This window comes from Gracilinanus agilis, chromosome 3, assembly GCF_016433145.1.
Source record: "Gracilinanus agilis isolate LMUSP501 chromosome 3, AgileGrace, whole genome shotgun sequence".
Classification (NCBI taxonomy): domain Eukaryota; kingdom Metazoa; phylum Chordata; class Mammalia; order Didelphimorphia; family Didelphidae; genus Gracilinanus; species Gracilinanus agilis.
Window position 1 is genome coordinate 87,087,763 of NC_058132.1, and position 19,853 is coordinate 87,107,615.

Below are 19,853 nucleotides of genomic sequence, written 5' to 3' on the forward strand. Positions count from 1 at the left end.
TCAAGGGAAATCACAGGGAAGCCTTGTGCTTGAATGACAGGGATACAATATGAAGAGAAACTATGAACTGAAGAGAACTCTAGGAAGATCTTCAGCATGTCAAATGATCCCTTATGTGAGTAGTCATTCTAAGTAAGTGGGAAACAGGAGCAAAGGTATATTCTAGAGATAGTGAATAGATTGGCCTGGATGGAAATTAAATGTTTGTGTTGGAGGATGTAGAATATATAGGATTCCAGATTCTAGAGTTGAAAAACAAGGAAAGTGATTGAAATGTGGAATCATAGCCAGCAGAACTAAAGGAATTGAGAGAAAAAGAGGCAACACAGCCAATGACTAAAGAGTGGTAGTGGATTCCAGAGAAGTTGTGGGAAACATAGTTCCTGGCATATACTAAACACTTAGTAAATGAATACTCTTTCATCTACATATCTGCCTAACTTTCAACAAAGAAAGGGCAAGATAGTAAAGAAATAGTGGATTGGTTTGGTTCAATGAATAGACTGGGGAAAATGTCAAGGAAAATCTTAACATTTGTCTTACAAGATCTTTTCATGCATTGAACTTTAGAATACTGCTGTAATGGGTACAGAGGCATCAATCAATTTATAGAATTAATAGCAGATGAATTAGGGTAGTCCAAAAGTTTCAGGGTGGTAAGAATATAGAAGATTTGCTGTCTAAAATGTCTATATCTTATTTTGTGACCCTTCAACTTGGCAATTTTGAACTATGGTCTTTCTTTTCCTCCTCTTCTCTTCTATTTCTATAATCATTTCCTCACCTTTCCATGAAATATTTCTGTTTTCTAACCTATTCCTTCATTAACTTTCTAACAGCATCATATCCTTTCTTCTCCATTCACCTAAAATATCTACAAATAAAATATTTGCTTTCCTCCAACATTTATATTGTCTGCCAATACCAGGTATCTAAAAATGTTTTTTGATTGATTATTATTGGATTTCAGCACCTGGAACTCTATCCCTAGACCTCAATTGCCTAATTGTGCATCAAACCCTAGTTTCTTCAAATCTCTATTCAAAGTTTTTATGCACTGGGATAACCTTAAATCCATACCATTCACTCTAGCAATTCTCTGAGCACTTATGTTTATCCTCCATACAAATAACTCTAGTTACTTCCTTGTTCATTAGTTTTCTATTGTGTGTCTATTTGGTCTGTTTCCTAGGGGTGATATCCTGTTTCTTATATTGAACTTTCTGTTCCATGGTAAGAAACTGTGGCATTTTTTTTCTACTTATAAATTTCCATATTGTGCTTTGCATCCAGTGGATGCTCGATCAGTGTTATGAACTAACTTTGTGTATATTTGCAAATCTATTTAAAAATACAAATGACTGTAGAGTGCACATTTTCTTTTATTATACTTCCTTATGATATAACTCCTTCATTCAGATGTCATCATATGTACATTTGGCTGATCCTCCCTTTACTAATCACATTTGAAAGTTTCTTTCTGTTTTCTCTTGTCCAGTAATTAGACCTCATGGGGGTTTTTTTCAGCATTTTTGACTAAGAAGCAAAGTGGTTACCTCTTCCCAGTTCTGTTTTGCTTTTTATCTCTAGATAATGAGAATCAGCACAGTGGCAGGAGGAGGTAGAGACTAGCCCCAATAATATGAATGTAGTCGAGTATAGTGGATCCCCAAAGTGAAGTGGGTCGGTGAAGAAGCTAAGGAAAGTTGGCATATAGGTGGTGACTCTAGCACAAATGTGGTTTTTGAAGGTGCTAACGACCTTCTGGCAAGCTTCTGAAGGTGAAAGGTTCATCACAGCTCTGAGAATCATTGTATAGGACAGAAAGATAGAAGAAATATCAAAGCCTCCAATCAGGAGAGCAACCATCAGATGGCCATAGATAACATTTACTTTAAAATTGCCACAGGAAACCTTGGTCACAGACATGTTGTTACAGTAGGCACTGAGTGAGGATAATGTTTTCCTGACAGTAGGGCAACCTTTTGGTGAGGAAAGTGAAGGGGATGACTAGAACCATATCCCATAGGAAGGTGAAGAGTTCAGCTTTGGTAGTGACGGGGTGGCATAGCATAAGGAATGGATGACCATATAGTGATCTAGAGCTATGAGCATGAGAACACCAAATTCCGTTCCAATGAAAGTATGGAGGAATAATATTTGGACCAGACAAGCATAGAAATTAATTTCTTTGAGCTCGAACCAAAAGATGTAAAACATATTGGTCACAATACTTGAGCTTTGGATGATGTCAGTGAAGGAGAGTATGGCCAGAAAATAATATGTGGACCTGTGTAGGGGCATCTCATGGTGGATTGGATAAAGAAGTCCATGGGTCCTAATAATGGTGACAATAATGTGAGGGAGATCCAGATATGTCCTGGGACTCCATTCAGAATGAATGATTCCAGTGTCTGGCAAGATATTTTTGATATTTTTTGTGATGAGCAACTTCATGATCTATTACATTCTATACTTCCTACAAAGGAATAAGAGAAGGAAATGTAATTATTTTGCATTTGTATAGCATTGTACTATTTCATAGTGCTTTGTAGTTCCATATATGTTATTTTTTAAACCCTTATCTTCTGCTTAGATTGATACTAAGTGTCAGTTCCAAGGCAGAAGAATGGTAAGGGCTGGGCAATTTGGGGTTAAATGACTTGCCCAGAGTTACACAGCCAGGAAGTGCCTGAAATCATATTCGAACCCAGTACCTTCTGTCTCCTCTTGTTCTCTATGAGCCATTTGGCTGCCCCTTCTATACATATTATTTTATTTGGTCCTCCCAATGCCGTAGGAGTTAGTATGAGGATTAATGTGCACAGGGAGGCATGAAAATTTCAAGTTTTTGGAAGTACTGGAATACAGAAGTTATTTTTCAATACAAAGGAGATAACTAAACTCAAAAAGTAGCTTTTCCAAAGTCATAGAAGTCATAAGCAGCAAATTTGACACATTGACTCATATACAGCATTATGGATGTTGTGCTTCTTTAGATGCATCAGTGCATTTTTGTGTTTATGTGTATGTGCATGTATACATTTGTGTTTGGTAATAAGGCCCTGCTTGTGTGCATGTTATAAGATTGATGATGATTCTTAGGTCATAAAAGGAGTTACATTTATTAAATACATTAAAAATTGTTTACATAAAGCAACCATTTGAATATATACTTCAGGCCCAAGTGCTTTTCTTGAGTCGAAATGTAATCAATTCTAGCTTCTCCTGAAGGAAAACTGGAATTGTTGGTAGGGTGTGGTACCATGGTTTAAAAAGGACAAGAAAGTCATTCCCACAGGCAGCAATGAGTGGGTTTTGGTGGCAGGGGAGGAAGGAGCAATGATAGGGTCAGTAGCTTAAGCAGTCCTATAAGCTCCAAAGCAGACAATAAAAGAGGTGTAAGCATGGACAGCAATGACAGGCAGGTCTATTGGTTGATATAGTGTCTTGTGCTTTGCACACACCTCCTGGAAGAGAAATGAGGAATTTAAAATGCAGGAAAAGATGCACACTTTTGGTCATGGACAATGCGGGAATTTGTGTTGCTAGTTTATGTATGTGTATGATGAGAGTTTTATTCATCGTTATCAATATTGTTGTTCAATGGAGGCAATTTAGAAGAACATATATACATATATATGCCTTTATTATATATGCCTTTAAATTATATATCATGTATTATATATATATATGCACACATATAAATATAAAATGCCTCTAAAATTAAATAAATAAATAATTTTTCTGTTGGAAAATAATATTCTGTACTTAACTCCATATTGCCTTGTTGCCTGGAAGTATATAGAAGGACCCTGTGGTAATGTCTGCCTTGATGAACATGAAGATCAAGGCAGTGAGAATTGCCACATCATGTGGGATTTGTCATTTTTTTATCCCAATAGGGGACTCCTGTATCTATTTCTGGTTATTGATAATATTGGCCATCTAGATCTACTGGGGGCCATGTTGCTGAAGGGAGAAAGTGAGAGAGGAGATTTTTATAGGCTAGGAGCTTGGTAATATGGGGCCCAGACTTGGGTTTTTGATAAGCAGCCATTTGGAATTCAAAGACCACATTGAGAAGTACATAAATTCTCTTCTTGTCCCTAAGGACTAGAAGCTCCTTAGCTCCTAATATAACAAACCTTTACCTCTTCTTAGGTTTGGAAAGCATCTTTTTGCAGGCAATGGAAGACCACAGAAAGCCTCTTACTATATATCTTTGAAATGCTGCTTAAGTATAATAACCATTTAATCATAAACTTAAGACCTTGGATGTATAATTGTGAAATTAAAAACAAATTCTAATCTCAGCATTGGTCACTTGGGAAATTTTATAGGAATAGATGATGTAGTAGAAAGTAAATGGTAGCAAGAGAACAACAGGATAAAACATAAACTCCTGTCTGACTTCTGAAACTTTTCAGTCTTATTCCAGCCTACCTATATGGTAATATTATACATTGCATTACTTCTTACAAGCCAAATTCCAGCCAAACTGGCCTTCATATGTGGCTGTCTTCCTCCTACCTCTGTGCTTTTTCATTGACTATGCCCCTTGCCTTGAATGTCCTTCTCCTAACATCCACCTCACAGATTGCCTTGTTTCCTTCAAGACCCAGTTCAAGTGTCACCTTCTACATAAAACCATTTTTGGTTCTTCCAATTTCTGGTGACCTCCTTCCCTTAACTAAACTTATATGTATTTTGAATGTATCCTATTATTAGATCATATAAATGTGCATATTCTCTCTACCAAAAGACCAATAGAACATGAACTCCTTGTGTAAGAATAAAAAGTTAATTTGACAAAATATTTTTGAGTTAAAAAAGGATTGTGGTCACCAAATATAAAATATTAGCTCTTAAGTCCAAATGACTGTTAGCAGCTTTATTCACAATAAGGTAGAGATATTAAAGTGAATGTAGGAAGAAGGTAAAGAATTGTCTAGCCTACCACCCTAAGTACTGCTCTGGTGAAGTCCAGCTCAGCACTGGTAAGGGCTCCCTCAAGTCCTGATCTCCATGGGGAAGTCAGGGTTGTCTTCATCCAGAAGTTCACCAACGCAAGCCTCCTCCTTTAGCTCCAGTCACTCACCCAGCAAACCTTTCCAGCGCAGGATGCTCCAGTAGAGGACAAGTCTAAGACAAAGTGACTGCTTCCAGCTTGGCTCATTGGTCCTTGGGCTTGGCCTTTCATGCCCCTTTTTCCAAATCACTTCCTGACTCTTCACAAAAAACAATTACAGCCTTTCAATTTGCCTAACAGGGGTGTGTGTGTGGAGGGGGAGGATGGAGAGTGACCTTTAGAGGTGTGACCTTTCTCTAGTAAGTGACTTGTGAACTCTCTTACTTAAGGCTAAGTGCTAAGTAGGGGCACTTCAAATTCTTGGTTGATTAACTTAAAATAAACAAAGGGAGAGTTAATTCTATCTCCACACTTGATAGTAGGAACTATTGCTTTTTTGTCTTTATATCTATAACATCTAACAATGTGTTGTTTAGCCATTTTCCAGTTGTGTCCAAACTTACTTAGCAAAGATACTGGAGTGGGTTGCTATCTCCTTTTCATTTTACAGAGGAGGAAACTAAGGCAAACAATGTTAAGTTATTTTAAGCTCTTTGAAAGTAAGATCCATCTTCATTTTGCTTATATCTGTATCTCCAGCACTTAGTTTAATACCTGGCAGCTAGTAAGTGATTAATAAATGCTTATAGACTTGACTGAAATATAGAAGAAAGGCAACCTGGTAGAAAATGTTACCATCTTTCTCCCTTTTGCTTCCACCCCTGGTACCTTTACATTTAGTCCTTCCTCACTATGTTTCTTTCCCCATTATAATTTACTCTAAAGTGACCCTTTCTTCTCCCCTTCCCATCTTTAATAGTTTGTCATCAAGTATATGTTTCACTTAACATGGTCCCCAGGAAATAGTCAAATACAGGAACATGTCCAAGCCAGGCATTCTTTATTTGTTTTCAATGTTGACAAGTTTTCTTGCTGAATCTCTTCTTCACTCATCTAAACTTTACCAAATCCTTTTTTTCAAATCTCTGTTCGAAATGAACCTAGAGGATCTGAATAGTTATAATTTAACTATTTATTCCAGGGTACTATGAAGAGCTGTACTTGTTATAAATGTATTTATTGGACACTGAGATGCATCATAAAAATCTTGCAAGAATAATTTTTTTTTGTCTCATGATCTAAAACCTCTTCATTTTTAGGAATTCTCACTCTTTCTTTCTTTCTTTTTTTTTTTTTTGGTTCCACTATTGCCTACAACAAAGCTCAGCATCTGAGGGAGCTTTATCAGAGCTAATAGCTATTACTCTATGTATATCCAGATCTGGGTCTATGTTCCAAGGGATATTCCATGAGGGAAAGATGAAAGACTTTTGCCTTCTTTATTGCACATCATGTAGTATATTCCCTCAATCAAACAGATAATCAGTTAATTACCATGGAATAGGAACCATGGATTTTGCCTGCTAAAATAACTTTTATCACATGTGTTGACTCCTACCCACACGGACCTCCTGAAAATTTCTGTTTCTCTTTCCTTGCCCTAAGGTATGCTCTGACATTTTGATCCCAATGTTCACTATTCTCAGGCCAAGACACTCTTCTCTCCAAATAATATTTTGATCACCCCTTCTCTTATCTGCTTGGTCTTCACTCCATAGACAATAGGGTTCATTGTGGGAGGCAGGAGCAGGTAGAGATTGGCCACAATGATGTGAATGTGATGAGGAATAGTGTTTCCCCCAAAGCGATGTGTGAAGAAAGTGAAGAAAGCAGGGACATAGGTGATAACTATTGCACAAATATGAGATGTACAGGTGCTAAAGGCTTTGTGTCGGGCATCTGCAGAGGAGAGGCTCACTACAGCCCGGAGAATCATGGTATAAGACACAGAGATGCAGCAGATATCAAACACACCAATTAGGAGAGCAACCATTAGACCATAGATAGCATTGACTTTGACATTGCCACAGGACACCTTAGCTACAGACATGTGGTCACAGTATGTGTGGGGGATGATGTTCCCTTGGCAATAGGGCAGCCTCTTGGAAAGGAATGTGAAGGGGATGATGAGCATCACTCCTCGCAGGAAGGTGATAAACCCAGCCTTAGCAATGACTGAATTAGTGAGGATGGTAGTGTAGCGTAGGGGATAGCAGATGGCCACATAGCGGTCCAGGGCCATGAGCATGAGTACACCAGATTCCATCCCAGTCAACATGTGAACAAAGAACATCTGGACCAGACAAGCATTAAAAGTGATCTCCTTAAGGTTGAACCAGAAGATACAAAGCATATTGGGTACAGTTGTGGTACAGAGAGCAACATCAGTGAATGAGAGCAGAGCCAAAAAGTAATACATGGGCCGGTGCAAGGATTCCTCATGGCGAATTAAGTAGAGGAGTCCACTGTTTCCCAAAACAGCAATGAGGTACATGGAGCAGAATGGAAAGGAGATCCATCCATGAGCTGCTTCCAATCCAGGAACTCCATTCAGAATGAAGAATGTGGGGGTCAAGCTGGAGCTATTGGAGTTGTGCATGATTGGCAAGAAGATATCATATTATATTCTTCAATGGTGGCTGGTGCCTGCCCAGAAAAAGAATGGGAGGATTAGTTAGTATCGAGGAAACCAGATATAGATGATTATATTAGATAAGAACCCACTTTTTAAAATGGAGAAATCTCTCATTTTTTCAACCAGATTATATGTCAAGAAACATGCTCAAAGGATTTAAAGGATTCAAATCCACACTGGTTGTAATCTGACAAAGTTTAGTGTTCTGGTGACTCAACCTGTCATTGTGACATTTGGACATATCATCCTTGCCAATACTTTCACCTTGGTCAAACACTGAATTAAGTTCAAGATATCCCTTAATTCAGTCTATTTGCATGCCAGTTTCCCAGCCTAAATTATCTTGCCCTGTGTTCTCCAGAACTAGCCAACTTGTGGCCTGGACAAAGTATCATGAAATGCACATTCAAATCAAAATAATACCAGGAACATTCATTTAATTGAGAGAACAGACCTCATGGTCCATTTGTATAGGATTGGAGAAAAAGACCCCATATCCTATAGTATACTATGGGGGACATTACAGTATGCTACTCTATTAGTGGAGACAGAAACCCCAGAACACTATTAGTCTAGGATAGGTAAGTTGCTGAGTGACCTGGGCATTGAGATGGAGGAAATGCCAGGTTGAGTTTGGCATGCATTCACCTGGGTGAAGTCATCAGGAGAGAGGAAAGTACACTATGACAGTATTACTAATTTTTCTTGTTAAGGGCTATTTAATTATTTCTATGCAGCTAACGGAATATAAGCTTTTTCAAAATATAACTGAAATATTTTTTTTAAATTGAACAATCTGTTAAAATCATTATTTTAAAATTTTGAGCCCTCTAAATTTCAGTGACAGGATAAAAAGTACTTCCCAGGTTCCCTGCTTCTTTAAGGCTCTTCTCTCCACCAATCCACTTCCCTGGTGTTTGCCAAGAAGCTTTTAGAATTGTTTCTGTTCATTCTGATCATTCTAATATCCTTCTTAATGGAAATTATCTGCTATTGGGCTTTCGCTGAACTAGATATTGGAATTAGCTATGTTGTAATAAATTATTAAATTTGTAGCCTTGGAGAAAACATTTAAACTCTCTAGCTATCAATTTCCTTATCTTGTAAAATGAGGAGTTAGACCAGTGATTCACAAAGTGGGCACTACCGCCCCCAGTGGGTACTGCAGCAATCCAGGAGACATGGTGATAGCCACTGGTGCATTTATCTTTCCTATTAATTGCTATTAAAATTTAAAAATAATTAATTTCCAGGGGGCTAAGTAATATTTTTTCTAGAAAGGGGGCGGTAGACCAAAAAAGTTTGGGAACCACCAAGTTAGACTAATGGCCCTTAAATTCCCTTTTAGCTCTGTCTATATTCTAGATTGGGATTCAAAGAGTTTGATCTGCTCTACCTGGAATAAAAAATAAATTTCATGAATTGAAAGCAGTGGTTTCAGTTTTAAAAGAAGTATGTAAAAGACAACAATGAATAATCTTATTGTCACATATTTTCCTTCATCTCCCATCCTCTCTTTAGAACTTTGCTATCACTTTCCTTTGCCCTGTCAAAAAGAATCATTTGGAGTAAGATGTAAATTTTTATGCTAATAATCTTTGTTCTTAGTATTTTACACTTAATATTGTTAAATTGTTAATATTACTAATAAAATCCATGTGAGTCTAAAAACAAAAAAAGAGAATAATTTGTCTTTTGGCTATAGTCCCACCTAGAGTCAAAGGAATGACATAAATGACCTTTGGAAAGAGTTCTGTCTACTTCTTTTGTCTATGAGAAGAGAGATTCAGAATGAGGTAAACGATGACAATGAAATCCTTATGGTTACTTTTTTTTTTCAAGGTTGAAAAAGGAATAGGAAGAAATGATAGATGTCTTCTAATTATAGGATCATAGATTTAGAGGTCATCTAGGCCAGTCCCTAGTACCTGATCATATAATTCTTACATTTTATCCTTTTTTAAAAATCCTGTTTTAGATATACAATCACCAGCCCTCTAAATTGTTCCACATGCAAGATCCATTTTGATAGTTTACTCTTACTATAATTGCTTATCTTTCCATTTAAGTCATCAAGTCAGGCTAATGATCATTTAGAAAATATATTTGACACAAGGAACTCTGCAAGATGTTGGATATAAAAAGACAAAATGGTACAGGCCCTACTTCCAAGAACCTTACCATCTACATGGGGGAATCAATCAAACTATAATGATTTATTAAATGCCTACTGTATGCCAGTAACTTTGCTAGAGCACTGACTCTTTGAAGACAAAAATGAAACCCAGTCTGCTTCAAAGGAGTTTATATTTTATCATGGAAGACAATATGTATATGCAAAATAAAAACAATATATTTTAAGGAGGCCAGAAGTAGCTGCGAGGAGTAGGAAAGGCTTCACATTGAAGATGCTTCTTAAACTGAGCTTTGAAAGAAAGTAGGGATTCTAAAAGGCATAGGAGAGACATAATGGATTGCAGATGTCGGAGAATAACCTGTTAAAAAAGAAACTGAAGAGGAGTTAGTGACATAAGATTGTATGAAAGAAGTAAAAAGGAGGAATCCAGGAAAAGTATTATGAGAACTTTTAGGAAACAGGGAAAGCTTTTCCCTAGTGGTATAGAAAAAGCTTCAAGAGGAAATGCCTTTTGAATTGGGCTTCACAGGAAAGGAAGGGAAGAATCTATCTGGTGAAGATGAGAAGTAGCTTTGCCAAATTTAGTGGGCAGTTTGCACAAAGGCAAAGAGGTTAGACAGGACAAGATAAGAACAGGTAATAGAAAATAGACCAGATTGGCTAAAACATAGAATAAGGAAAATAATTAGATTAGGCTGGACAGGTTATTGGAGAAGATTGTGAAGGTCCTTCAATTCCAGGATTACAACTTATACTTTGTCTAACAGACAAATTTCAATCACTCTTTTCTATTTTGAGGAGAAGCATAGCATAATCATAGCAGTGCAATTTGAAGATTATACTAGTAGCAGTGTATCAAATAAAATTAACGCAAGGAGATCCCTGGTGGAGAATTACCTCCTAATTGGCACATAAAATGGGATGTGCCTTTTCCTAGTTCTAATCTTCCTTAAGCTGTTTGCTTACTTTGACACCAGACCAAGCCCTTCTTATTGTGTCCCTGCACTTCAGAGAAGTCACATTCTAATATCTCTAGTGTCACATTTTCTTTCTCCTTTGATGATTCTTAATTTTCTCTCCAGTTGTATAGTGGTGATTAATGGATTTTTGAGGAAGGATATTATTGAGACCATTATTTATCAAGCTACTATTAAGAAAAGAGAGGTCCCCTGTCTTTTGAAGGCACTTATCCAGAATATCACATATCTTTTCCTAGCTTAATTTTTTTTTTAAAAATCACTGTAGTGAACTAAAGGTACGGTTTGGGCAGCTTTAGAAGAAGAAAATAAGGGGGACAGTAGGTTGTTCTTTGAGAGCCAACCCTAGAGCCAAGAGATCCTCACACACTTCCTAGCTTGTAACTCTGGGCAATTCATTTTATTCTCATTGCCTGCATCTTATCACTCTTCTGCCTTGGAACCAATACAGTACACAGTATTGATTCTAGGATGAAGGTAAGAAGAGAGATAGAGAGACAGAATCAGAAAGACTGAGGGATTTGACAACAGGAACGGTTGGATAAGAAGATAGCATCTGGGAATAAGATTTGAATTTCTGAGTTTCAGATATAGGAATAAAAGGACTCTTGGTCAAGTAAATATGATATGATACTGATTGAGATATCTAAATCATCTTAATCTTAAGTAGCTTGCTTTCTGCAAAAAGGATGGAAGTTAGAAAAATAAAACCCTTTGGTTTTCTTTAAACTCCCCAATTCAATAGCCATTTATAACTTCTGTTATTCATAATTCTACACTACTGACTAGAGATATAATGAAAAAACCCTGCATATTCCCTACCTCCAATGAGCTTACATCATATTCCCTTGACATCCAGTATAGTTTGGTGCTTGGAATTTTTTACTTCATCTGGAAGACATGGGTTTAACTGTTACTTCTAATGGTTTCTAGATACGTAACCCTAGGCAGGAAACAACCTCTGTGAACTTCAGTTTCTTCATCTTTAAACTAAGGAATATATTAGCATGTATCTCACAGTGTTATTATGAGGAAAAATTAAATATTGCTTTTTGTAGTACATAAAGTGCCATATAAAATATATCCATGATGATCTTATTCTTCAAAAGTCATAAAAAACGAAGATGTTGAGATCATATCCTCTTATTCTTACTATGAAAAACCACATAGAAGAATGTTCTGAAACATAAATAATCATAGAAATATGAATTAAAACAATCCCAAACTTTTACCTCATGGGTATCATATTAGGAAAGATAACAAAATATATTATAGCTCAGGAAAGATATTTGTAAACTGCAAACTGTCCAGAGTAGGGCAAGGATGAAGTATCTAGAGCACACATATATGTTGAGAGGTGTAAGGAAATGGGATTATTTTTCCCTGGAGAAGAGAAGACTATTGGGGCAACACTTATGTAGATATCTTCATATATTTGAAGGGCTATTCTGTGTAATAGAGATTTTGCTTGTACTATTTGCCAAAAGGCAGAATTACAAGCAATGGGTAGAACTTATGAATATGCAAATTTAGTCTTGGTTCTAGGGAAAAAATCATTTAGGTTAAAATGATCTTAAAGTCAAATAGACCACCTCAGAAATTAGTGGAGTGCTCCCCCACACACACCTTTTTTTGTTTGTTTGTTTTGTTTTGTTTTTTAACATTATAGGCTTAATGGTATAACCACCAGGGGTTAGGGAATATAATGAAATGAGGATTCCCTTCGTTATGAGTTAGACAAGAATGCAAACTGAAGGTCTTTTCAGTATTAAATTTTGTGATTCTGTAAGAACAAAATAGGATTATACTATAAAAATCATTGAATTACACACTCTTTAATTTAGTAATACCAGATTGAGGCAAATACTACAAAGATCAAAAAAGAAGCACAGGTTTCACAAGAACAAAAATAACAAATTTAATAGTACTCTTTGTAGTCTCAAAGAATTGCAAGTGTAGTGGGTCTGTCCTTTGGGGAATGGCTTAACACATTGTGGATTATGAATTTAATGGAAAATTGTGCAAAAAAAAGTCACAGATAGAAAAATCTATATGAGCTAAGGAAAACTTATATGGTCTGATATAGAAAGGAGAATATTTTATACAATGGCAATAATAATAAAACAACTTTAAAAGATATCAGAATTCTGATTGATTCAAAGACTGATATTGACTTCAGAGGACTGATGACAAAGCACACTACTATTGTCCTGGCAGAGATGTGGTAGACCATAGTAGGAAGCTAGGAAGCATCCACTGATAGACATGACCACTGTGTTGGTTTGGTTTCTTTTGTTTATTTGTATTTCTTTGTCATAAAATTTGGGTGAGGGAATGGCATAGACACTGAAAAAAGACAGTAGAAAATCAATAACTAATAACATAACTGGAAACTAATGAAAAGCAATCATTTTAGAAAGAAAATGTAATTCTGGATATGAATCGGATAAATAAGGATGAACTAGTTCTGGAAGAAGAAATAATGGAAACTCAAAGAAATGAAATGCTCTATCTTAGAATTTGTGGTACTGAAGAAAAAACATGGGCATAATTATAATTTCATCCTATATTTTGTGACAATGATTTCAAATGGATGGAGGGAAATACTGATAGGATCCATGGTCTCTAATTCTGTAAGCAGAGTTGTCTCAAGACTAATGGGTATCTCTAAAGAATCAAGTTCTGAAAGAGCAATCACCTCTAATAAAAAAAAAAAAAAGGAAAGGAATAGCTGTCTGAAGAGAACAATGTGAATACTCAAGAAAAAAAATTGATTAATATAAATAGCAGAAAGATAGAATCAAGGGCAGATAATAGAATACACATTTGTCAGTAGTGCTAGAGCTTAAAGATAAAATAATGCTAGATATCAAAACAAAGGATAACTACAATTATAAGAATTATTAGCTATGTTTTAGGCAATAAAAAAATCAGAAGGAATAGGAGGCCCATTTGGGGTTACAGGTTGATAATAGGAAATTATGAGAAGGTAGAACTAACCACTATTTTTTTCTTCCCCATAGAATGATCTTCAGAATGGGAAGGGTTGAATAAAAATGAGTAATAGGAAGCTGGAACCCATAAGTGAGGAAAGTCACAGAAAAATATTACCTAACTGCCGTTTGTGATTTTGTCATCAATTTTCAATGGGTTCTTCCCCCAGTATAGTGAAAAAGGCTGTCAAATAATCACTAATCCACTTTCAGAGGGTTCATTGACATAATTTCAAAGCTCTCTGAAAGATTATATAAAATGCAAATAAGTTGCTGGACTGGAGATAGGCAAATGTGATTTTTTTCCCAAAAAAAATTTGAGGAGGAAAGGAAGAAAATAGAATCTATGAAATATCTTATTTCATAATATCTTTTATAGCATTCCTGAAAGATATACATTTATCCTCTGCTATGACATTTTGTCTTCATTTGCTACAAGGTTTTAGGATATATTATTAAAGGGCTTCTTTGAGAGCATTTAGAAAAGGAAATAGTAATTAATAAAGTATAACATGGCTTCATCAAGAAATCTCCACGTTGTATTAATCTCATTTTCTTTTTCATATGGTTACTGGAATGATTAGTCAGGATAATTCCATAGATAAAGTAAGCCCTGATTTCAGTGCAGTGTTTTTACAAAGTTTCTTTTACTAGGTGAGTGGAAAAGCTGGAGAGATGTAGAATAGATGTTCATTTTATGTTGGTGGATTGAAAACTGGTTGAAAGCATATAAATAAAGAATAGTCATTAATGGCTTTATATCATCTAAAAGGGAGGTCATTAGATAGTTTTCCTTGGCCTAGTGACATTTTATACTTTTATAACAAATCTATATAAAGACAGAGAATTTATTAACTTGGTTGTCATGAAATTAAAAGAGATGGCTTTAACTTTGAATGACAGCATGATACATTTCAGTCAGCTAGAATAATGGGTTGAATCTAATGAGTTCAAATCCAAGAGAGAAATTTAAAGCCTTATGATTGGGTTTTAATATTTATATTCTCAGGGACAGCAAGGTGGTTCAGCAGATAGAGAACCAGGCCTAGAGAGGAGAGGTCCTGAGTTCAAATTTGGCCTCAGACATTTCCTAGCTGGGTGACCCTGGGCAAGTCACTTAACCTCCTTTGCCCAGACCTTATCACTTTTCTGCCTTGGAACTGGTACTTCATGTCAATTCTATGATAGAAATTAATTGTTTTTAAAAAACAAATTATTTTTTCAATGTAATTTAATCCCCTCCCCACTATTACCAAAAATAGTCTTCTATGTAAAAAGTCAAATCCAGTCATTGTGTACTCGGGCTACATTAATAGAAGCATAAGATCATTTTTCTAGAAGTCAAAAGAACTCATCTAGTCCTATTTCATCACTTTACAGGAAAGAAAACTTCAACCCATAGAGTTTAAGAGAATTATCCTAAATAACACAGATCAAGTAATGAGAGGCAGGATTTATAAGCAAGGGTCCTCTGACTTCAGAGCTCCTTCCACATTAGTACATTGTTTTTATGTCTTATTCACTTCTTCAGATATAATCCTTCAAAGCTTAATAATTTGAACCCACTGGGGGCAAAAAAAATTACAAAAAATTGTAAATTTCTAAGTTATAGTGGTTTTCAGATTCCTATTGTCATATCTTAAGCCCTATCAACTTTTAATTTTTATGAATTGCAGAATTGAAAGGTAAATTAATGTTAAAAGGAATGTCAGGAATATTTGATTGATATATATGTGTGTATATATATATATGTGTGTATATATATATATATGAATTTCATCTTTAGCAAGAGGGCAGCCTTCCTTTTTTTCCTTTTTCCTCCAAGAATAACTTTATTTATTAATAGGGACATGTGATCTATTAATAAATGATAAGCCAATTAATTATTCATGGCATCTCTGGACAGAAAGACCCAGCCTTTCTTTAATTTTTTAAACCTTTATCTTCTGTCTTAAAATTGATACTAAGTATTTGTTCCAAGGCAGAAGAGTGGTAAGGGATTGGCAACTGGGTTTAAGTGACTTGCTCAGGGACACACAGCTAGGAAGAGTCCAAAGACAGATTTCAATCTAGGGCCTTCTGTCTCCAAGCCTGGCTCCATCCACTGAGCATCCTACTACCCTTAGACCCAACCATTCTTTACTGGAAGACCTCAAATGAATAAGAGCCACTACCTCCAAAGGTTGTTCATTACTCTTTTGGAAAGTTCTAATTGTTAGGGAGATTCTGATTTATGGAGCCTGAGACTATCTCTCTATAACTTCAGCCCACTAATTCTGCATTGTAGAGTTAGTTGGGCACAATAATTTTGTTATTTGATATGTAAGCTTGTCCTTGCAGATAGTTGTATCCTCTGCCTAAGGCTTCATTTCTCTAGGCTATGGTTCCTTCAACTAATTTTTTTTTTTAATTTTAAACCCTTAACTTCTGTGTATTGACTTATAGGTGGAAGAGTGGTAAGGGTAGGCAATGGGGGTCAAGTGACTTGCCCAGGGTCACACAGCTGGGAAGTGTCTGGGGCCGAATTTGAACCTAGGACCTCCCGTCTCTAGGCCTGGCTCTCAATCCACTGAGCTACCCAGCTGCCCCAACTAATTTTTATATAGCAAGACCTCAAGGGGGTCTTCTCCAACCTGTTTGTCCACCTCTGAAAAGATGTTCTTGCTTCCATTTATCAGCGTCCTTTAAAAATAGGATACCTAGAAGGGCAACAAAGTGGCTCAATGGATAGAGAACCATGTGGCTCAGTGGATAGAAAGACAGCCCTGGTGACTGGAGCTCCTGGATTCAAATATCTGCCCTCAGACTCTTTCTATTTGTGTGACCCTGGGCAAGTCACTTAACCTCCATTGCCTAGCCCTCACCCCTCTTCTGCCTTGGAACCAATACTAAGTATTGATTCTAAGATGGCAGATAAAGTGTGTTTTTTTTTTAAAATGAGTTACCTAGAACAAAAGAAAATACTTTATGTGTATTCTAAAATGAATGGACTACACATACTAGCTGAGGCATCATGGTAAAGTCATTTAAACTTAGTTATCTAGGCGATTCTCTAAGACAAAAAAAAACTTCAGAGTTAATAGAGAGAATAATTCCTTTAAAAATTTGACAGCTGGTAGTCATCCTTCTGATAATATGCCTCTCTAAATTTAGTTAGGTTTCTCCTCACCGATTTATCAAACCTAAGCTTGATAGGTAAACATTTGATAAAACTTGATAAATCTAAACATTTATAGCTTAGCCAGAACTGTTACAGCTAACACTCCACTGGGAAAGTCTTCAGGAAAACATATAATATGGCTTTGAAAATAAACCAAACTTACCCCAATGCCAGCAAAGACCAAATCCCCATACATGACTGAGAATGTGCCTAGCCAAAAGCTTGGAGCACCTATTACCTCCAGAGCTCAGGTTGGGACCTCTGCTACATACTCTTCTTGCTTAGGTTCCCTGGGGATTGTTCTTGCAGAATGTCCCCAGGTGAGTGTGGCTAGAGGGCTAGAGAGCTTTTAGCTTTGGAACTTCAGGACTACTGAGATTTAATCTATATTTAGAATTTATTTAAATAATTTTATTGTAATCTTTTTCTGCTGACTTGGGCATGTTCAACTGTGCCTGACAACTAGAAAATAGCAACATTTTAGATTTGGAAATTATAAGAATAGCTACTACAATATACCAGACAAATAATCATCTGGTCTTTGCTTGGAGATTCCTCACCAGGAGGAACATGGTATTTCTTAAAATAGCCATTCTACTTTTGTATGCTCTAAAAGTTATGTAAAAGATGGCAAAATAGATAGAATATTGGACTATTCAGGATAGCAGAGTTCACATCTAGTTCAGATAATAGCTCTGTGACTCTGTGCCAATCACTTACCTTTTATTTGCCTCAGTTTCCTCAACTGAAAAATGAGAGATAATAAAAGCATCTACCTTCCAAGGTTATTATGATTAAATGAGATATTACTTGTAAAGCACTAAGCTTAGTGCCTGGTACAGAATGGATGCAGAACAAATATTTCTTTCCTTTTTTCCTTCCGTTTGTGGTTTACTTTCTATGAAGTTTAAATTTTGCTTCTTAATAACTTCCATCCAGTATTTGATTCTGCCCCCTAAAGCCAAACAGAATAAGTCTTACCCTTAAAGACAGCTATTACCTTCACTCCCATCTTCAGTCTTCTTTTCTCCAAACTAAACTTCTAGTTACTTCAATTAATGCTCATAATACTACGTGATAATATTGTACAATTGATCAACTTTGAAAGCAATACAATCATCTGGGACAATTCTGAGGAACTTATGACAAAGAATCCTATCCACCTCCAGAGAAAGAACTATTGGAGTCAGATGCTGATCAAAGCACACTATTTTCCACATTCGTCTATTAATGGTTTTATTTTGGGGTTTTGTTTTATAATAAGAGTACTCCTTTGCAACAATGACCAATATGAAAGTATGCTTTGCATGTATAATCCAGATCAAATTGCTTACCCTCTCCAAGAGTGGGAAGGAAAGAAAAGGAGGCAGACAATTTGGATTTTATAATCCCGGGAAATATATGTTGAGAATTGTTATTACATGTAATTGAGAAAATAAAATACCTTTGAATGTAATATCATATGTTAATGAGGGCTTTTCCCACAAAGGTGACTTTTCACCATCTTGACTGCCTTGCACTAGGTGTCCAGTTTATAAATCCTTCTGAAAATTTGGATAGCAGAGCTTTGGACAATGTATGAAGTGGTTAGATCAGTGCAAGGTATTTTCCATCTATCCCCCACCCTCCCCACCTCATCAAAATCCCAGTCCTGGATACTCAACTTCTTTTAATGTAGTCTGATGGCATTTATTTTTGAAGCTGAGATATGACACTGTTAACTCATAATGAGTAAAAATGCACAAAACCCAAAAATCGTTCTCAGATGAATCACTGTAGAACTATTTTAATTTCTGATCTATTTATTATGATGATTTTTTCAACCTAGATTTAAGAGTTTATGTTTATTTACTTTGGAATTTCTATGGGGATATAATCTCATTAATGAAAGCATTTGCTTCACTACATGACACATGGACTTGTTAATCAAAGGATCTATGAATGGAATAAGTGTGGGATTGGCATATATGTTGAGCAAGGGACTAGTGATGGATATCTAATCATATATATATATGTATGTACATATATGTATGTGGAAAGAGAGAGAAAGAGTATGAAAGAGCGAGTGAGTAAGAGAGAGAGAGAGAGAGAGGGACAGAGATAGAGAGAGAGAGACTAAGAATATTTTTCATTCATGTTTTGCAGGAGATCACATTTTATTGTCAGAGTTAACTGAAATGAACCCAGGACACAAGTTGCCACTGTGATTATCATTTATCAAATTCATGAATGTGTATATGTGCATATATGTAGAAAGGGCCATGCCATGTTCAGAGTTGCCAAATCTGATATTAAAGCACTCTGTGAAGGTTCTTGGAGGTCTGCTTCTAGCCATGTGTAACTCCTTGATAGAGGACTTGCATTTGGAAATAATGAAGGTTTCCATTATTGGCTATGGTACTCTAATATGGAGCTCCAGAAGTGATGACTCAGTGGATATATAAGAGAGAGGAATCTATTCCTGTCTCTTCTCTTTCTTTCCAGCAATGCATTATGTCAGGATTGCTTTGATCTACTTCCAAGAGAGATGAAAGAGCAGGAGAGAGACTGATTTCATAGTGGTCATGAACAAGTCACTTAAAGTCTATGTCAATAAGCATTTGTTGAGTCACTACTATATTCCAGGTACTGTACTAAGCACTGAAGATACAAAGAAAGTACAATACAGTCCTTGTCCTCAAGAAGCTCACAATCTAATGCAAGAGACAACAGGAAAAGAAATGAGTTTTGTTGCCATTTTATCTGGTTGTCCCACATGGCTGGAGTGCTCTCTCATCTCTACCTACTGTCTTCCTTCAATATATAGACAGAAAAAAAAAATTGGAAATAATCAAGAGGAGAAAAGACACTTCAGTTAAGAGGGATTGGGAAAGGATTCCTATAGAAAACAGGATTTTAGTTGAGACTTAAAGGAAGCCAGGAAATCCAGGAGGAAGGGATGAGGGGAGAGAGCATTATTCTAGGCATGAGGGATAGTTT

The 19,853-nt window shown here is 36.2% G+C and overlaps 1 protein-coding gene and 1 pseudogene across 1 annotated transcript; both read right to left on the bottom strand.

Moving 5' to 3' along the window:
- Positions 1-1,536: 1,536 nt before the first annotated feature.
- LOC123241096 lies at positions 1,537-2,457 on the bottom strand (annotated as a pseudogene).
- Positions 2,458-6,614: 4,157 nt separating this feature from the next.
- LOC123238659 (olfactory receptor 52N2) lies at positions 6,615-7,571 on the bottom strand. Its single transcript, XM_044665865.1, has one exon. The coding sequence runs from the start codon at positions 7,569-7,571 to the stop codon at positions 6,615-6,617; it is 957 nt and encodes a 318-aa protein (XP_044521800.1).
- Between the last annotated feature and the right edge of the window lie 12,282 nt (positions 7,572-19,853).